Genomic DNA, 20,191 nt, shown 5'->3' with positions numbered 1-20,191 from the left:
TATGAGCTTGTGATATATCATGATAGAAACATAATGGATGCCTACATGAAAACTTTGATCCTACATTCATATCTGAGGGTGGGAGAAACAGAGACCTTAAGGAAGTTTAAGAAGTGTTAAGTCAAGGTACATTCACTAAACAAAAGTGACAAAATTCAGGATGTTTTACATGTTTTCACATGCTATGATGATAATGTTGACCAATGATATAGTGTCATTGGGAAGTTTCTTTTTTATAGCAAGAGCAGTGCTTTCAGCATTGAAATTAAAAGATAGAAAGTGTATATTACACTTGCTTGATGGAACTGTGTATTTAATTATCATGAACTATTCCCTTTTTTTTTAGGTTTTAAAAATGTTCACTGACTTCCTGTCATTTATGGTTCTGTTCAACTTTATCATTCCTGTCTCCATGTATGTCACAGTAGAAATGCAAAAATTCTTGGGCTCCTTCTTCATTTCATGGGATAACGACTTCTATGATGAAGAAATTAATGAAGGAGCCCTGGTAAACACATCAGACCTTAATGAAGAACTTGGTCAGGTAAGAACTCATTTTTACTTAAGGTAACATAGTGAAAATTGCTTTTATTGTAGTCTGGATCACCAGTGTTTGCGACCATTTCACATTTGGAAATGTAACTCAATAAAAATTTCTTTATGCAGGCATGTAATGAAGGCAAGTGATGTTATCTTAACTATAGTGTCAGTTTTTGCTGGCATTTTTGAGAAAGACCCGATTTATGTATTAAATTTGAATGTTACAGAAATTCTCTTTAAAGCTCAACCTGTTGGTGGTGTTGATTATGGGTTATTGCTTTGAAACAAGAAACAAGTAGTCTTCATCACCATCTATAATCATTTAGGGATAGAATGTGGGATAGTGTAAATAAAGCTATTTTATAAATACATTTTGTTCCATAAACCAAATTGACCAGAGTTGTCCTATGGACATTTTCTTGGACATTTCTGATCAGATGGAATATAGACCTAGAAAGCAGAGTTGTTTATTCTGTGCAAGAATTTAAATGAAGGGAAGATGTGAGGGCATGTACTCCACTAAATGCTTTTTGCTTCATGTACCAGTATAGTTCAGGCTTTGAACTTCTTGCTAACCCAGGTTGTTTTCAAATGCTAGGCTGAAGCCTAGCTGTAATTCTTCAAGTGGTGACTTCTTGGGTTCTTTTCTGACTAGTTTTTGCGTTTATCTGAATTTACTATGTCACGTAATGATTTTCACAAGCCGAGGGGAGTGTTTTGGCTTGCATTTTCTTCTCTTTATATTTAGAATGTCAAGGCTGTGGAAATGTCATTTCTGGGACTAGGAGATGCAGAATCAGTTAATGGAACTGTGTGGCTGAAACAGGGCCTCACAGTTGTTTTAAATGGTGCTGATTTGCACGTATACCTCAAAACTCTGCTCCTGAGTTCAGTCTCCCACTACCCCCACTCTGTATTTCTGTTCTTTACACAACCTTTGCCTAAACTAGAGTATCCTTTTGACAACTAGTCACAAGGCTGAAACGATTCTCCAGATACCGTTGTGTTGAGATCTGACTCTAGGACTCCAGGATCCCAGAGGGTGGCATCTGCCTCCCACAGAGACACTGAGTCACAGAGGATAGAATAAGCCATGAACAGGCAAATGCCTTTCCCTTATATATTGTTCCCAGAAGTTTCTTTTATAGGTCACTTCAGTGACCACAGCTGACCTTAGCCTTTGTAAACCAGAACTTTTCATCCAGGGACTGAGCCTGGTAGAACTGCTCTAGTCCCAGCAAAAGGCATCACTCTGCAACTCTTTTGCATGGGAAAAAAAAATGAGTTATAGGCCACCTCTGGTGAACTTTTCCCTGACAGCTGATCTGCCTCTTCTAGATTCAGTGCCTGACTGCATGGATTAACCTACCCAAGGGTGAACATGGCTAGTCCCCAGCTGCTGCAAATAGAACAGCCATCTTTCCACATGTGGCACCTAATTCTCATGAGAGATAGGCAGGATATCCAGGCCAGACCTCCACCTCATCAGATTCCATCTTATCTACAAGGATGTGGTTTTGTTCCTATCATCTAGACTTATTCATACTTCAGAAAGTAAAATAGAGCTTTGGATAATGATCTATTAATAATAAATATGATCAGTGAAAACAAACCAGTTTTCATTTTAGCCACCACTTCTTTCCCCCACTAAAACCTGCTTTTTTGGTTATGATCATCATTTAACCAACTAAGGTAATAACCAGACCACCACTTATATTTGTACAGTATAAAAACAACTTACCATCATACCAACTTACATCAGCTTGTATGTGTAGAAACAACCTAAATGAAAATGCAAGGAAGTCTTCAAATGATTTCGTTTTGCATTTAGTGGACCAGTACACACAAAATCAAGTGTAACCGGTTTCCTCCTTGATGAGTCATAGTTTAAAATCTATAGGACTTTTATTTTACTTAAGAGCAGTGTCAATTTCCATCAGTACCATTGCAAACACTTGCTTAATCTCTTTCAAAGTGACCCACATTGGTGTTAAAAGAAAATAGGAAGATATGTTTAGAACACTGTTTGTCTTTGACTTGAAAAGCAAAAAGAAGTAGACTGCTCAGTTCAATTGGAATAGAATGGGGTCTTTTATGATTAGACATCTGTCCTTTAGACAACCAAATGGTTTTAACCTTTAAAAAATTGTGGGGATAGCCTGTGCCTTCATATCCCCTCTCAGTCTCTCAGCTATGCCCAGCAGTATGCCAGAGTATATACTCTGATTCCAGTAATTCAATCTAGTGGTTGTGCACTAAAGTTCTGTGTTATCTAAGATATGTACTTGGTACTGGGAGCTACTGTTACAAAGTAAACAAGAAAACCTCGAGTTGTTCACCATATAGTTGGAGAAATTCACTTATTGTACCCTAACTGTAGCAATGCGATGATAATCAGAAAAATTATAGGAACTATGAAATGATGGAAAGAGTCCAGTACTGTGATTTTGATCAGGTCAGCAGCAATGACAGTCAACATCTATGTAACAACTTAGAGCTTGCAAGCATATTTAGTAATCTTTACAGCTTTGTGCAGCAGCTTTGATTATTTAAGGCTAATATTTAATGTTCAGAGAGATGGGAGTTTTTCCAAGGTCACAAAGTTACTGGGTGGTGGAACCATGACTCCAGTAGAAGGTCTTCACTAAGTTTAAACCATAAAAAATATTTTGACCTGTAAACTAGATGATTTCATGTGTTCAGCCTTTATCTTAGGGCCCTCTCTATTCTTAAACAGCTATCTCACTTTAGGCTTTCTGTCCATAAATTGATGACTTTGAGCTTGCTTGCTGATAGAGTAGGTCTGCAACCGGCTCAAACCTACCACTAAAGAGGAAGAGGCTGATGAGAATCAGAGGCAGGCAGTAGCCTCTCACTCGTCAGCCCTGTCTCTCCTATGAGGATACTCTTTAATAATAGCCAATCTTCTCCTCCTCTTGTCCTTAGTATAGTGCATATATTAGATCATTGGTTCTCAGAGCATGAGCTCAGGAACAGCAGCATCAGCATCACCTGGGAACTGATTAGAAGTGCACATTATCTTGTCCCACCCCAAGAGCTACTGAGTCAGGAACTCTGGGGATAGAGCCCAGTGATCTGAGTTAACAAGCACCCTCCAACTGAGTGTGCTGCAGACTACAGTTTGATAATCCCTCTATCATGGTATACTTTGTTGGCCTATACCCTTGAGATTCATTGTAGACAGATCCATACTGTACAAACTGTTATATATAGGCAAACAATTGCACTTTATGTTTTTAAAGTTAAAGTTATTACCTTTGTAATCTATAAAAGATTTCAAAATGGGTTAATGCTCACTCAGCTGTAGGAGCTGCACCAACCCAGGAGAACCTTTTGGAAGAAAATGAAGGTTAATAATTTTGATCACACAAAAAGCCCCAAAGAATTTCACTTTAACTAGAAAAATCTAGATGATACAGGAATAATAGCACTTGGATTAATTTAAAGGGAGAATTCAAACTTGGCTGGCTAACAGAAAAAAGAGAAGATTGGAATGCTATATTTGTGCCAGTGCTGCTACCGTGAAAAGCTTTGAAAAATAATTAGAAAGCAGCTACTGCCGCAGTTCATCTCTTTCTCCCTTACATAATAAAAACCTTAATCTTGTACTTATGCTTGTTCCTGTCAGCCCGTAATTTTAACTATTTAAGCATAAATTGCCAAAAAGGAGGATAAAATTGTGGGTTTCCAAAAGCCAGATGTTATAAATAGAAGAGATAAAAACTGAGATAAAATGGAAATGCTCAAAAAGGCTTATTTTACATGGAAAATTTATTTCATAGCCTATTTTTTCCATTATTTATGAAAGTATGCTTATACTTTAACCTATCATTATAAACTCTGCTCCTTTTTTTTTTTTTAATTTGTAGACTTTTTTGAGGAGTATCTTAAAATATACATAGTATTGAGGAAGAAATTTCATTTATGTTTTTGATCATTTATTGACTTATTGTGTCTCCTAATTAAGTAACTGTTATTATTATTTCCCGTCTGTCTATATTCTGTAACTGTTACATACATATAAGACACAATGCATTTCACTTCAATCCAGTATATTTATAGAAAATTTTACTTTTCAAGGAAAACTTTTGTTACATCCCATTTGCTTGCGTGCATGCTCAGTTGCTAAGTCGTGTCCCACTCTTTGCGACTCCATGGACTATATATAGCCCACCAGGCTCCTCTGTCTTTGGGATTTCCCAGACAAGAATACTGGAGTGGGTTGCCATTTCCTTCTCCAGGGCCGAATTAATTTAGTTCCTATCAAATATATTTTCTGTGTGTGTCAGAGAGATAGAGAAATAAGTGGTCCATAAAATGTTTCCTGCTTGGAAAATTGACTTTTGTTATGTTAACTTCTTTATTGACTTTTGTTATGTTAACTTCTTTATATCAAAACATGTAGGTGTTAAATTGAAGGAGTCTTAGTTTGGACAAAATAGCCACAGTTTTCCTTCCTACTAATCTCCTGTATTTGAGTAGGTCTACCAAAGAGTCAGGCACGACTTAGTGAATGAACAACAAGAACCTTAGACATGTGATACTATTTCAGAATCTTAAAAGATACATATTCATTTCTCATTAATTTGATAATACTGCTTCTTTCATTGTCTGACATTTGACAAGTCTTTGGAAAAGGTGATTTCTGTGCATATGAAAATAGCCATGCTAACTAAAAGTTAATCACATTGAAGAAAGTAAGAATGCATATGTTTGTATTCTTGTTTTTAGGTGGATTATGTATTTACTGATAAGACTGGAACACTTACTGAAAATAGCATGGAATTCATTGAATGCTGCATAGATGGGCATAAGTATAAAGGTGTAGCTCAGGAGACTGATGGACTCTCTCAAACTGATGGACCCTTACCATATTTGGACAGAGCTGATAAGGTGGCATTATTTGCATTACCATTTTGCCTTGAGAAATCAATTTAGATAGTCATATGTTAACAGAAATGAAGGATTTGGGCACGTGACATAGACTTTTGAATAGCCATTTGTTTGCTGTTGCAACTTCACCTTTCTTATTTTATGGACACTTCTGGAATTTGTAAACAAGTAGAATTTATAAAAAGAGAACATTGTGAGAAATGGCATTTGGGTAAATCTTTCACTGTGTGATCGTATTTGGTGCTTTGTCTTTAAAAATATGAGCTACTCAAAGAATGATGTCTACTGAAATCATTCAAGCCCCAGGAGTGTCTAGGCATTAAATGAACCAGAGTCTCCATGCACCTGAGCTATTGCCAGATTGTGAATTAGAACTGAATGCATTCTTTTAGGCCATGGAGATGTCACTGCTTTGGGATTAGGTGGCACTGCAGTAAGAATGAGTTGATAGAGCCCCTAAGGTATGTTAGCTGGGGACCAGGCATGTTGGCAGGGATTAGGAGAATATATAGCTCATTTGAGTATTAGGAATTCATAAATATCTGCTATTCAATTTGCTGGTGGTTATAACATGCTCTCACATTAATAACTTTTCTCTGTTCATTAACTACTTACCAAGTGATCACAGTAAAAATAATATAGTCATTTTTCTGTCACTGTTCAACAGAATCGAGAAGAGCTCTTTCTGCGTGCTTTGTGTTTATGTCACACTGTAGAAGTTAAACCAAATGATACTGTTGATGGAGTTACAGAGTCATCTGAATTAACCTATATGTCATCTTCACCAGATGAAATAGCTTTGGTCAAAGGAGCTAAAAAGTAAGCATATATGTTATGCTGGATGAATAATTTCAGGATAATAATAATGTTCTCCCTGTAGTTAACAATATGGTATTCTCACTTCAAAGTTTGTTAAAAGAGTAGATCTCATATGTTAAATGTTCTTATTACCCCAAACAACAAAAAAGCAAAAAGATACAAAGAAACTGAGAAATTTCAGAATATCTCTTCCCTTGATTGTGATGATGATGTCACAGACATACGCATGTTTCCAAAGTCATCCAGTTGCACATATTAAATATTTGCAGTTCTCCATTAGTTATACCTCAGTAAGTAATGCTATTTTAAAACCCCAAAATAAGTTGTAGAAAAATACATTAGCATTTTCAAAGAGTAAAAAAAAAATCAAACATTTCTTTTATTTCTCCAAAGACAGTTAAATCACAGGAGGACAGGCATTATTTTGTTTTTTCTCTTATTTGTTTCAATAACCTTGTCTTATAGGTATCCTTATTCTTTAATAAGAAGCCAAGCTACTTTATCGGAAAGTTGGAAAAAATTCCCAAACCTAACCAATTAAGACCAAAAAGAAAATAGCAATGCATAGTTGTAACTTTTATCACTATTTGTGCATTCCAGCCAGAAGTCCAAATGTTCACATTATATTTTGGAAATCTTCTAACAATGGTCACTTTTCATATAACACATGTTATTTCTGAAGTACTCCCAGCAATTTTGATATCATTTGGTTATTGAAAGTCCTGCTTTATCCGTGAGGCCCAAGATGATTAAGTGGATAAAAGGTCACCCCATGTGTTAGCTACAGAATTGAAATTACAAATTGCCTCTTTTTTTGGTTATGATTTGTGACTGGGCATTGACTTGGTCTGTGTTATATCTCAGCAAGTAAAAGGAAGTACAGCTATAGATTGGGGTTTTATGAAAAAGAAGAAAACAATAAACAAGTATGAATAACCCCAGTGCAAAGGGAAATTCATCATTCTTTAAAAATACACAGCGGTCTTTTTTATTTTGTTTCACAGGTATGGATTCACATTTGTAGGTGTTCAGAATGGCTATATGAGAGTAGAGAACCAAAGAAAAGAAATAGAAGAGTAAGTAGTGCCGTATGTTTGATGATTCTTACTTCTTAACTCCACAGTCAGCTTTAGATGGATTTAGGAAGGGCAGGAAAGGGAAGTGATTGCATCTATAAATATAAGACTCTGCTCTCCCAGGTAAGAGTTTTATATAAATGTAGCTGGAGTAGAAGACATTTTTCGTAGAGTGGCAGAAATTAGCGTTTGAGGTGTAAATGATTTCAGTTTTGTTCACACATCGATCCAGTAGCCTGAATGAGCATCTGCCTGGACTTTTCTGAATTTTAGATGCCATTTCAGGTCTCCAGCACATGCTGCAAGAAAAATCAGTGAACATGTATGAAACCTTCTGCTGTCTAGAACCTGACGAATCATTCTGGGATTACACGCCCTGCCAGTCATAATAGCTTTGGTGTCAGAAACTTTCTCTTGTTCTAGATACTTGAGTGTGAGCCCCAGGGCAAGTACTCTGATGCAGTAGTAAGCTCCACATTTCCTTTTTTTCTCTTTTTGCTACAGAGATCCCAACAAACAAATCTACCTTGCCTTAATAACAGGTTTTAATTAGGCCCTCTGATTAATTTTATATCCTTTATAAGAACTTGAAATATAATTATCTGACTTTCATTCGGACTCCTAGCATCTCCTGAGACCCATCTCAGAAACCTGTAACGCATGTAAATTTGCTAGGGAATATGCCTCTTTGGAAAGGAATGTTCAAGAGCCAGAGGAAGACTCTTTGGCCTGACTGCCAGGAAGGAGCCGAATTATTGTCAAAGTCCAGATTCTAGCTGGTTCACAACAGTACCCCCATCTGGCCAATAGCAAATGAGACATTATGCTACAAGTAGATGTCTTACACACATATCCTATATCCCCAAACCAGTGACCTGCTCACTCCCATCAAAGACAAGCTTGGTAGTAAATACTTTTAAATCAGATAGTTGTATATAAGTTATTTATTTTCAAGAAACTATTTCTGCACATTTTCTCAAATAACTCTTATTTTTCTTCTTCATCTACTGCATAGCTTAGCCAGTGCAACACAGAGCTGATCATGTCATTCCACTGTTTATACCCTTCAATGGATTACTATTGCCCTTAGGATGAAATCCCAAGTATCTGCAATGGCCCACAGTGTTGTCAGGTCCTAACCCCTGCCTGCCTCTCTTGCTGCACCCCTATCAACTAGATCTCAGCCTTATGTGGACTACTGTCAGTCCCGCCATGGGCCATGTGCTCTCATGTTGCTCTGCCTTTGCACATGCTCTTCTCTATACTCAGAGTGCCATGATATCCTTTCTCCATCATGTCACTGCTGCAAGACACAGCTCAGGCAAAACCTCCTCCAGGAGGCCTTCCTTCTGTGCTCCTACATCTCCTCTGTGTGTTCCTTTACTTCAGTATTTGGAAGACTAGGAGGTAGTCACTTTATTAACCTCTGCCTCCCTTATCATGGGCTTTCCTGGTAGTTCAGATGGTAAAGAGTCTGCCTGCAATGCAAGAGACGTGGGTCTGATCCTTAGGTCAGGAATATCCCTTAGCGGAGGGCATGGCAACTCACTCCAGTATTCGTGCCTGGAGAATTCACAGACATAGGAGCCTGGTGGGCTGCGGTCCATAAGGTCGCAAAGAGTCGAACACAACTGAGCAACTAACTCACACACACATCCTTATCATATGATGAGCCCCTTAAGAGAAGATTCATTTGTCTTCTCCAGCATCTGTCACTGTGCCCAACACATAGTAGACATTCCGTAGATGATTAAAATAAGTGGTAGGATGGGACTATTTCTAGGTAGCCTCTAGATATGGCTTGGTGGGACAGCTCTTTGTACCTCATTCCTATGCAGTCACTCTCCCCTTACTATTTTAAGTCATATAATGAGAAGGTATAGGAACCCCTTAACCACCGCTGGTATCCTCTGACAGCATGTTCCAAGTGCAGAGAAATTCCAAAGACACAATGGAAAGAACCCTTGTGCACACAAGCAGCGACCCTTAATCCAAGAGGAAATCTCTGTTAATGTAAAATGTTTCTGTTGTGTTTTTTTTCTTTTTTTCCCAGTGTGGTCTTGGTATTTCACTTTTCTCACTTTTTTTTTTCTATTAAAGGTATGAACTTCTTCACACCTTAAACTTTGATGCTGTCCGCCGTCGTATGAGTGTAATTGTGAAGACTCAAACAGGTATGCATATTTAAGACTTGACTTTTTCTTTCTTTCCATTTGTAGATTTGTTGATCAACTACTTCAAGAGAGAAAAACATTTCATGTAGTAGTGTTTGATTACTTAAAGCTCTTGTATATCCCTGAATGTATTTACATAAGCACCTGTTCAGCTTGTCAAATTATCAGTGGCAGAACCCCTAGTATGACAATATATGAATTTTCTTGAAAAGTGAGCTCCACTTCTCAGTCTTGGATATCCAAACAGGAACAGAAAAGGTGACTTTTTTTTTTTTACAGTTCAGGGTACTGACCAATCACCACCAGTGTCTACCTGTGGCAGCCCACTACAACTGCATGGTTTGCGATTACTAGCAGTAGTTTTTGAGTGTAGAGAGTTGCTGGTTCTCCCTCCCTGACCATCCTAACTCCCCAGTGCTTTACACTTTCTGGGAGCAGGTAAGCCAGAGATGACCAAGGCCCCACTGCTGGGAAAGGACACATGATTTACTCTAGCACCCTGGGCTCTTTGTTTCACACAATAAAGAAGCTTGCCCTTTGCAGGGGAACCAGTGCCATCCTTTCAGGGTTCACCCATGTTCTTAGGAGAAGGTGTGGTGGCTGTGATGCCTTATGCTCAGATTCAGCAATACCCATGGGATAGCATTGCTGCTTCATTTGTTGGCTCGGATTCCTCTGTGTAAGTGTGTGTCTGTGTGTGTCTCTGTATGTATGTCTCTAGGTGGTTTTTCAAAATATTCTTGATTTATTTCCTATTAATTAACTTTTTAGGATTAAATCTGTTGAAAATTTCTTAATATGAGAATGGGAAGATATAGACAGACCCTTGAGGGAATATGTCCATCCTTATTCATACTTTGTGGTGTGACTGCAAAGTTACAACGTTGGTTTCATTATATGTGAATGTGGAATTTGTTCTATGACTTTTAAACACACCATGGATATGCTAGAGGAGTGTCTTTTAATATTTATTTATTTATTTGGCTGCATCAGGTCTTAGTTGCAGCACGCAGGCTCTTCATTGTGGCGTATGGGCTTAGTTGCTCCACAGCATGTGGGCTCTTACTTCCAAGACCAGGGATTGAACCTGCATCCCCTGCATTGGAAGACAGATTCTAAACCACTTGATCACCAGGGAGGTCCCTGTAAGAGAAATTAAAAAAAAATACACTTAATGTGTGGAATTCTTCTGTTCTTACCTGTACCTGTGCATGTCTGCATTCTATTGCAGATGGTGAGATGTCTGAGGAAGTGGTCTCCCAAGGGCCTTGACCTCAGAGCTACCATTTTTTAACTTCTTGAACTTAGCACTTTGCCTTATAAGATTGGAATCTCTTTCTTAAAGGTCAACTGTCTATGTTCCTGGGTACACAGACTGGTATAAATGCTATTTATAATAGCATTCTACAGAGCAATTCTCCAGTTTCCAGTGAAAATCAGCAAGCTACTGCTAAAAGCTAACATGTATAAGCTTTGAAAATGATTTTTTCTTGTTGGTGCTTGAGTTTGCTCCTTGGCATCTGTAAATGCTACATGTGGCTTTTAGACCATGGTTGACAGCATCCTCATAGTGAATTTAGTCAGATGCAGCTCCTTGACACAAGTGATTCACTTACAGGGTATATCTTTTAACAGAGGTGCATACTGTAAACTCTGGGATATTAGTTGTCTCCTTATTGGTCCTCAGAGGTGATGGATATTGTCTTGACAGAGTGAAGGTCAAGATGTCTGCTTCCAGTTGGGTGAACATTCCAAGGCAGTCTCAGGATACACAGCTGCTGGGAGGGAGAAGCCACCATAATAGTTACTTGTTATGAAAATCCCAATACCAATCTAACTCTAAGTAAGTCAAGTACTCTTTGATTCTTTATTTTAGGAGATATACTTCTCTTTTGTAAAGGAGCCGACTCAGCAGTTTTCCCCAGGGTACAAAATCATGAAATCGACTTAATTAAAGTCCATGTGGAACATAATGCGATGGTGAGCCTGCACCCCGCCCCTCAATAGAGAGAAGGAGAAATGCTAGAGATGACTATGTCTGTGGATTGCTATATAAAGGACAATTTAAATGAATTTTAGCTTATTTTTATGGTCTATTTTTGTATTGGGGGATTTTGTAATATTATTTTCCTTATTTTAATATAAAACATCCTGGAGCAAGTTTCTGTTCAAAATTTGCAACCTTTGAAGACTTTTCAAGAATCTTTGTTTTATGTTCTGCTTTTGTGTTTTTTTAAACCCAAGAGGTATTATTTTGTTATTCTGAACCCAATTGAATGTTAACCTAATGCAATCTGTTTTTTCTCCCTTTTTTAACTGAAAAGAAAATTAGTCAGAATTTCTTTTTTTTTTTTTTTGGTATGATAAAGCAAGAGTATTTAAAGAGTGTATTTTGTTTGTTTTTGTTATTTGGATAACTAGAGATCTCCTACTTTGCTTCTAGGAGGGGTATCGGACACTTTGTATAGCCTTCAAAGAAATTGCTCCAGATGATTATGAAAGAGTTAACAGACAGCTCATAGAGGCAAAAATGGCCTTACAAGACAGAGAAGAAAAAATGGAAAAGGTTTTCGATGAGATTGAGACAGACATGCATTTAATTGGAGCCACTGCAGTGGAAGACAAGTAACTAGAAAATGATACTCTTGTTATTTTAATGACCAATCATTTAGAGTAGTATCTGTCCAGATTGGTTATTTATTCCAAGCTTTGAAATCTTTGATTTAGCTTTGTCTGTACACCAGATTTTGAACTGTTTGTGGAAATAATTTTTGAGTTAAGTATTTGTGACTTAGAAGAATATGAATCTGTCATCTCTAAGGTCTTTTGAGTACTTCCTATGCCATCCCTTCATTTATACAGATATTTATGAAGTAGTCTTACTATGTGTAGGAAGTTTTGTGCTAGAGGTATCATTTAGTTGGTGTTTGGTAGAATGGATATGATTTTGACAGACATATGAGCAGAAGGGAAATTCAAGGTAGAGCAAGCAACATGAGAACTCATTGTAACCTGGTTACACAGGTTACACAGACTAGAGCACATTTTTAAAATAATTGGCTCTACCAGACATGATTATAGGGCTCCAAAATTGATCTGCTTGAAAAAATATGTTTTAGATTCTATTTTGGGAGTTTTCTAGAAGTAATGAATGTGAATTATCAGGCTTAACCCAAACACAAAGTTATAAACATAGATTCAGCTATATTGGAAGGTTCTAATAGAATTCATACAGTATAATTTGGGCTTCCCTGGTGGCTCAGTGGTAAAGAATCGGCCTGCCAATGCACGAGATGCAGGTTCAATCCCTGGGTCAGGAAGATCCCCTGGAGGAGGAAATGGCAGCCTGCTCAAGTATTCTTGCCTGGGAAATCCCGTGGACAGAGGAGCCTGGTTGGCTACAGTCCATGGGGTCACAAAGAGTCAGACCAACTTGCCAACTAAACAACAATTTCATTGTTATTCTCTAGCCAGAAGGAATACGAAGTATCCTTCTTCTGTCCTTCCCTTTGAAAATTATGCTTAAATTGTCTTTTAGAATGTTTGGCTTTCAAAGTCCTCAGGGATGGGAATTTGCTGACTTCTCTCAGTATCTCATTAGGATGTGTCTGGCCTTTTCAGTTTTGAACCACATTAAGTATTTGTAGACAACATAATGAAATATGCTAAAGTGACAATGAGTAAGACCATTTGGTGAGATTCTGAACATTTTAGCTAAGAGTGATGATTCTTATTTCTGTCATTAGATACCAGTAACCTTAAGTGAGGTCATGAACTTTCAAAACCTCATTGTCTGAAATGTACTTTAATAAGTAAAATTATGCCAACAAGAATATGCTTAGAAAGGGTAGAGGATATATAAGAAAAGTAACTATTAAAATATGTCAAGATTCCAAAATTGCTATGAATTATAAGAATATTCTCTTTAACAAGCCTTCTTGCAGAATCTGTGTCAGGAATTTTCAAAGATAACAAGGTTTCCTTTGTGTTCCCAGGCTACAAGATCAAGCCGCTGAGACCATTGAAGCCCTGCATGCCGCAGGTCTGAAAGTCTGGGTGCTTACTGGCGACAAGATGGAGACTGCAAAATCCACCTGCTATGCCTGCCGCCTGTTCCAAACCAACACCGAGCTCTTGGAACTGACCACCAAGACAATTGAAGAAAGCGAAAGGAAAGAGGATCGATTACATGAGTTGTTGACTGAATATCGTAAGAAGCTGCTGCATGAATTTCCTAAAAGTACTAGAAGCCTTAAAAAGTAAGAAAGTCCATCAATTTGTCATATTTAGACCTTGGTACAGATGTAAACCAGAGCTACTTAGGCAGAAGACTCTGTTTTCTCTAATTTAACATTGGTTGGTTGTAGGTGGTTTATCCCTGTGAGTTAGAACCTTCCCTGAGGACTTGGCTAATGGCCTATTTGAGATTATTTGGCACTTTTCACCTGTTTCTGTTTTTAAAAAAACCTACACTTCTTGAGCTTTAGAAAAGTGGTTCATTTTCTAAATATTTAGGGTCTGGGTATTTAGCATTGATATCCTGGCCTGGTCCATGTTAAGAAAAAAATATCCCTTTTCATGGTCTCTTAAATTGAATGTAATACAGTCAGTTTCTGTAACAGTTTCTGTGCAGGTTGAGATCCTGGAGCCATTTTCTATGTGAATTTTTATGCTTCAAAGGAGACCAAACACTTGATAGCATAGCCACTTGACTGCTTTCAACAAGCTGCTTAGGAAGAACTTGTAGAACCTAGGGTTCTCAAGGAAAGGCACTGATCCACAGTAGTTCAGTACCCAGAGATACGTTGACCGTGGCTTAGGTTTGTCTAAACCAATTACCGGAATTTACCTTGGCCATAAGCAAATCGATTTCCTCTTCTAAATCCAAAGACCCCCTAGGTAATACTATTTCACATTTCTTAAACACACTCTTTGTTCCAGGAACAGCATTAAGCACTTTAAATTATTCTCATTTAATCTTCACAACAACCCAGTAACAACTAATTTTCTTCATGTTAAAAATAGGGAAACTGAGGCTCAGAGAGATGAAGTGACTTATTCGAGATAACACAGTTAATAAGATGTAGAACAGGTCTATCCAATTCCAGAGCCTATGCTTTTAACAACTCTGCTGTATCTCTGTCCTCATCTCTAGGGTTTTCACAGGCTTTAAAAATGAACAACCCACAATCATGAGGCGATGGCCAATTTTAAAACAGCTGTTGTTCTTCTGTTAACTTGGACATGAATGAGAGTAAACAGGTTTTTATTAATTGTCTGTGATAAATGTTTCCTTCCTTTAGCCAAATGGTACTTACAAAGGCAGTCCAGATTACATGTGTTTTACTTGTGCATTTATCTTAATCTGCTCAGGCCATCATAACAAAATACCACAGAGCAGGGGGCTTAAACAATAGAAACTTCTTGCATTTCTGAAGGCCAGAAGTCTGGGATCACGGTGCCAACATGGCTGAGTTCTGGTGAGGTTCCCCCTGCCTGGCTTGCAGAAAGTGGGCTGTATCCTTTCTTAGCTGAGAGAGAGGAAGCTCTGATGTCTCTTCCCCTTCTTATAAGGATATTGATCCCATCATGAGGGCCCCACCCTCATGACTTCATCTAGACCTATCTATCTCACAAAGGCCTCATTTCCAAATACCCTCACCCTGAGGGTTAGGGTTCAACATGGGACTTGATGAGAGACACAGTTAAATCTACAGCACCATTCAGCAGCTCTTGGGCACTTGTGTAAAAGCCAGGGCTTATGGAAAATTGTACTTGCCATCTCAAAACATTTCCTCTTCCTCATTCATCTGCAGTTGGGTAAAGTCTTTCCCCAAGTTACACAATCATGAGACACAGAATCCCTTTCACCAACTTCTGCTCCTTCTGTCTCTTCCACTGTAAATCCGCCCCCAAGCCCTACCCATGTTCTTGTTCTCTCCACTGGGGCTTTATCAGATTCCTAGTAATTTGTGCCTCAAAGCACTTAAGCCCCTCTGCCCAATGACTGGTCCTTAGGTGTAAAGCACTGCCCATATCATAACCCTGCTCAGAAACCTTTAGTGGATCTCCATTACCCACAGAATTAGGTCATATCAAAGACCCCAGGTGACCTTTTCAACTTATTTTCCTAGTGTACCACACATACTGGAGAAATGGCAACCCACTCCAGTATTCTTGCCTTGGGAAATCCCATGGACAGAGGAGCCTGGTGGGCTACGGTCCATGGAGTCGCAAAGAGTCGGACACAACTAAAGCAACTTAACACACACACCACACATACATTCTCTCTTTCTTCACCTCTCTGTCCTTTCAAGTTCCATTTCAGATGTCATACCTCATAAAGAACCCATTGTTCTTTCCTGGTGTGTATTTATTCTCCCAATCACTGGATATTAACCTTTTTTTTTTTTTTTTTTTTACAGTCATAACACATTATATGTGTCTTTTTATTTATTTATTTATTTATTTTTTTACTTTAGAATATTGGTTTTGCCATACATCAACATGCATCTGCCACGGGTGTACACGTGTTCCCCATCCTGAACCCCCCTCCCACCTCCCTCCCCATACCATCCCTCTGGGTCATCCCAGTGCACCAGCCCCAAGCTTGGGGCTTATATTAACCTTTTTAAAAATTATTTTATTTTATATTGGAGTACAATTGATTAACAGTATTGTGTTAGTTCCAGGTGTATAGCAAAGTGATTCAGTTTTGTATGTATCTATTCTTTTCAGATGTTAACCATTTATCATGTTTAGTGGGGCATCTTCTCTCATGTGTGCCTCTTTCACCCCAAGGAGATTTTCTAGTCTCCAGAAAAAGCTTAGTTAATAATTCTTTCTGTTTTTCTGTATGGCTTAGTTAGAGTTGATGTTTACAGATATTGCTTGATTGATTATTGAGCCACTGTTTTCTGTACATTGTCAGCTCTGTGAGTAGGGGAGCAAAGGAATGCATGATTGATATCTCTTTAATTAGTGAATATAACATGCTCATAATAGTGTGAAACAAAATATGGAAGGAAGGAATGATGAGGCATATTAAGCTCTCACTACTTATAGTCTGTAAAACAGCAGCTCTTTAAACAGTAAACTTTGAGAAGCATAACATTAGACGAATGAATCTGTAATGATGAGACCCTGCTGTGTTTAACACTTCTGCAGCGATTCTCAAATGGCACCCAAGATTGCCTGAGCAGAAATTGATTAATTGCTGGTTTTTTCATAATTGCAAAAAAATGAAATGTTAATTGGTAGCATTTTTTCAGTTGTAAGATTTCCCTCCATATGGTTTTCTTAAATAGTTGGCACCCATTATATTTGTCTTTCCTGGCAACTGATACTGCTCAGTCCTGGCTATGCATGCAAATAACCTATGGAGCCTTTTAAAACACACCTATATATTGGGTTGGCCAAAATGTCCATTCGGGTTTTTCCATGTTAGAATGAACCTATTCTGGAAAAACCCAGGTGAACTTTTTGGCCAACCCAGTCTAACCAAGCTCTGTCTAAGACACTCAGATTTAATTTGTGGATAAACCTTGAACATGGGCTTTTTTAAAAGCTGCCTAAGTGACTCTAATGGGAAAGCTATGGTTGAAAATCACTAATCTAGTATAATATGATACTTACTTAAAGAACATAAATCATTGTATGGAATTCTTTAATGAACACTTTGTCTTTTTGGTAGTCTGTCATATTTGAGAAGCTAGATTTATTGATAGGTTTTGTCAGTCAGGCAAAAATGTTAAGAATATCTTCTGTGATTTGTATACCCCAAAGCCATTTTGTCTTTTCCCTGCATCATTCAGTTTTCAGATTGACTAATGATTTGTCTTCATATCAAAGTTTTACAGATTGAACTGTAATTTCCAAAATTCATCTTGAGTTTCTTATATGGGGACTGGCTACTAGATTTTCATTAGTTTTATATTTAGAACTTAGTGACAGCTATCTGGGCAACTTGAGCCTCAAAGATGTGATAGAAAGTCTCTATTGTGCCATTAATAGAAATGGTTGCTTCTTCAGAATTCACAGGTCCAGGAACCAGATTGATGATAAGTCTGCTTTTTGTGGTTTTTTCAAGTTCCTAAAAAGCAATGTATAGTAGATTCAAATATATTTGCATTATTTTTCTTTTTCAGAGCGTGGACAGAACATCAGGAATACGGATTAATCATTGATGGCTCCACTCTGTCTCTTATATTAAACTCTAGTCAAGACTCTGGTTCTAACAATTACAAAAGCATTTTCCTACAGATCTGCATGAAGTGCACAGCAGTGCTCTGCTGTCGGATGGCCCCGTTACAGAAAGCTCAGGTAACTGGATATTAGTTGATGTTCCATTCTGGGTACTTCTGTACACATACATACAAATGATCACTTTTAATTCTCTTCAAAGGGCCCTGAGTACCTTATTATATCTTCCCTGGCCTCTTCCTCTGTGTGGTCCAACTCAGGAGCCTTCCCACCAATTTGAATTAAACCTGTGCTTCACCTTGTTGTCCCCTCAAGCTGGCTGTCCAGTTGCTCACCTTCCAAACTTCTCTAATGAGTGCTTGGTGCCTGCTGCCTTCATCCCACTACTCCTGGCTCCACTGTTCCATTTTGCTCCATGCATACTTTCTTCCCATCTTAGTCTGTAGGATCTCTTGGAGGAGAGCAGCAAACTCCATGCTGAATCCATTGCACTGTCTTCCATTTTCTCGTCCTTTCTCCATTGCAGTCGACACTGCAATTATGTCCCCATTTAAACTCTCCTCACTTGGTTTCTGTGATAGTCCACGGTCCTCTTTTTTTTGCATCTTGGCAACATGGTGTTTTTTGTTTCATCCTCGGTCTTCTCCCTGATTATCAGGTTTTTCTGGGGCTGTGTCTTTCATTTGCTTTTCACTTACATCCTATCTTTGGATAAGCACATCCTTTTCTATGACTCTGACTAACTTGTCCTTTTTGTTAAGTCACATATTTCTAGCTGCCTGCTAGACAGCTCTATGTGGACTCCCTCTGTAACATTAAATTCTAGTATCCAAGACAGATATTTATAATTTTCTCCTTCAAGCCAGTTTGGGTTATCCTTTTTCTTTATTATTCCTGTCACCAGTGACATTATTCTTTTGCTCCCCAAGTCTCCAAACTGCCTTTGACCCTTTGCTTCTCACTCACTCCATATAATCACCATGTCCTGTTGTTCCTACCTTTTGTCATAGCTCTCATTTTGGTGCCATCTTCTTAAACCTTTTATCTTCATCCTAGTGCAAGCAAGCCCTTAGGACTTTATACACAGAGTGTTTCATTTAATCTTACTAATCCCCTTGCTTTCTCCCTTCCCCCTTCCATATCTTTCCCCATACTCCCAAATTAATCTTGTTAAAACTGTCCGTCTCCCATCATATATTCTCGCTCAGAACCTTTCATTAGTTTCCTAGTCCCTTAGGATGAAGGGCAGATGACTCAGTGTGGCAGCCACCCCTGTTGACCCTTTCCATGTGTCTGTACACACTTTGAGTCCACCATCACTCCCATATCCAGCGTGAATCCTCCACTCCTATTGGCTGTTCCCCTTTTGTGTCCCTTCCCATGTGCCATTCTCACGCCAACTTCCAGGACTTCCCTCATATCATTTCCTCATCTGGAATTGTCTCTGAATTCCTCTTGACCTAACAAAAATTGTATTCTTAACAAAACCCAGTGCAGAGGCCACCCACCATGTGCTGTCTTTTCCAGCTCCTCCAGCTTGCATTGATCTGCTTCACCTTGCCTCCTTGTACTCACTGCATCTCTGGAACCTTAGAGTGTTAGGTACACAACTTTTCACTTCTGTGTACACTGTATTCTTTTATATGTGTTGGTCTTGCTTCTTCCCATCCCTCAACTGCTTGCTCTAGACCCAGGGGCTGGCGCTGTGTCTTTGGCTTCTCCTTTACAGACTCCATCCCCTACCATGCACAGGCATGTGCATGCACCCAGCCCATCCTAATTGAGGGAATCCTCTCTCCCTACCTTCTCACTTTCAGTTTCTACTGCAATCATATGCTCTTCTTTTCTTCAAACTTCACAGCCTCTGTTAGCCCCAGCTGGGGAAGCAGATCCTATCAGAACAATATCCATAGAAATCTGTCCCTCTAATCAAAGGCAATACCTCTTTCCCCTACATTTATTTTCCCCCTACATTCATTGTCTGCTGCTCAGATTGGTCACCTGGGTTTTGACTGCTCCACTGCCCAGGCCAGTACCTGAATTCCTAACACCATGCTGCTTCTCCCACCCAGAACATGGAGCACCGCCCTCCTCCATCATTCAGTCCTTAGTCTCTTTTATTTCTCTCACTATCATCACCTCTTCCAGAATATCACCTACCATCTACTATCACCTACTCATAGGTGTTTTTCAAATCACTTCTCCAGTCCCAGTCTTTGGAGTTCCACTTGATTTCTCCAGTTGCTTACTGAATATGTTTTCTTGGGTGTGTCATTATCACCTCAATTCAACCTTCTCTAGAGTCCAGTTGTCATTTTCGTTGTCTTTTTTTACAAGTGTTACTGAGCTCACTCTACTTCTAGATCTGTATGTTAACGTCTCCTCTGCTTTACCCTTCCGTGTGCTTTCAGTCATGAAATTCTGCCCATTTCCTAGTACATTGTCTTTTCCATCTCTTTCCATTAC

General features: G+C 38.6%; 1 protein-coding gene across 6 annotated transcripts in view; it reads left to right on the top strand.

Moving 5' to 3' along the window:
• The window catches only part of ATP11C (ATPase phospholipid transporting 11C), a 169,078-nt gene that overhangs the window by 105,624 nt on the left and 43,263 nt on the right, over window positions 1-20,191 (top strand). For all 6 annotated transcript variants that reach the window (XM_070365486.1, XM_070365485.1, XM_070365489.1 and 3 more), the window contains 9 exons: window positions 347-544; window positions 5,293-5,454; window positions 6,122-6,273; window positions 7,278-7,349; window positions 9,450-9,523; window positions 11,400-11,503; window positions 11,967-12,148; window positions 13,519-13,782; window positions 17,671-17,845. In XM_070365486.1, coding sequence (XP_070221587.1) covers window positions 347-544; window positions 5,293-5,454; window positions 6,122-6,273; window positions 7,278-7,349; window positions 9,450-9,523; window positions 11,400-11,503; window positions 11,967-12,148; window positions 13,519-13,782; window positions 17,671-17,845 — 1,383 coding nt within the window. The remainder of the gene's footprint in view (window positions 1-346; window positions 545-5,292; window positions 5,455-6,121; window positions 6,274-7,277; window positions 7,350-9,449; window positions 9,524-11,399; window positions 11,504-11,966; window positions 12,149-13,518; window positions 13,783-17,670; window positions 17,846-20,191) is intronic.

The sequence above is a fragment of the Bos mutus genome, chromosome X, assembly GCF_027580195.1.
Source record: "Bos mutus isolate GX-2022 chromosome X, NWIPB_WYAK_1.1, whole genome shotgun sequence".
In the NCBI taxonomy this organism is placed as follows: Eukaryota; Metazoa; Chordata; class Mammalia; order Artiodactyla; family Bovidae; genus Bos; species Bos mutus.
This window is presented reverse-complemented; position numbering and strand designations above follow the sequence as displayed.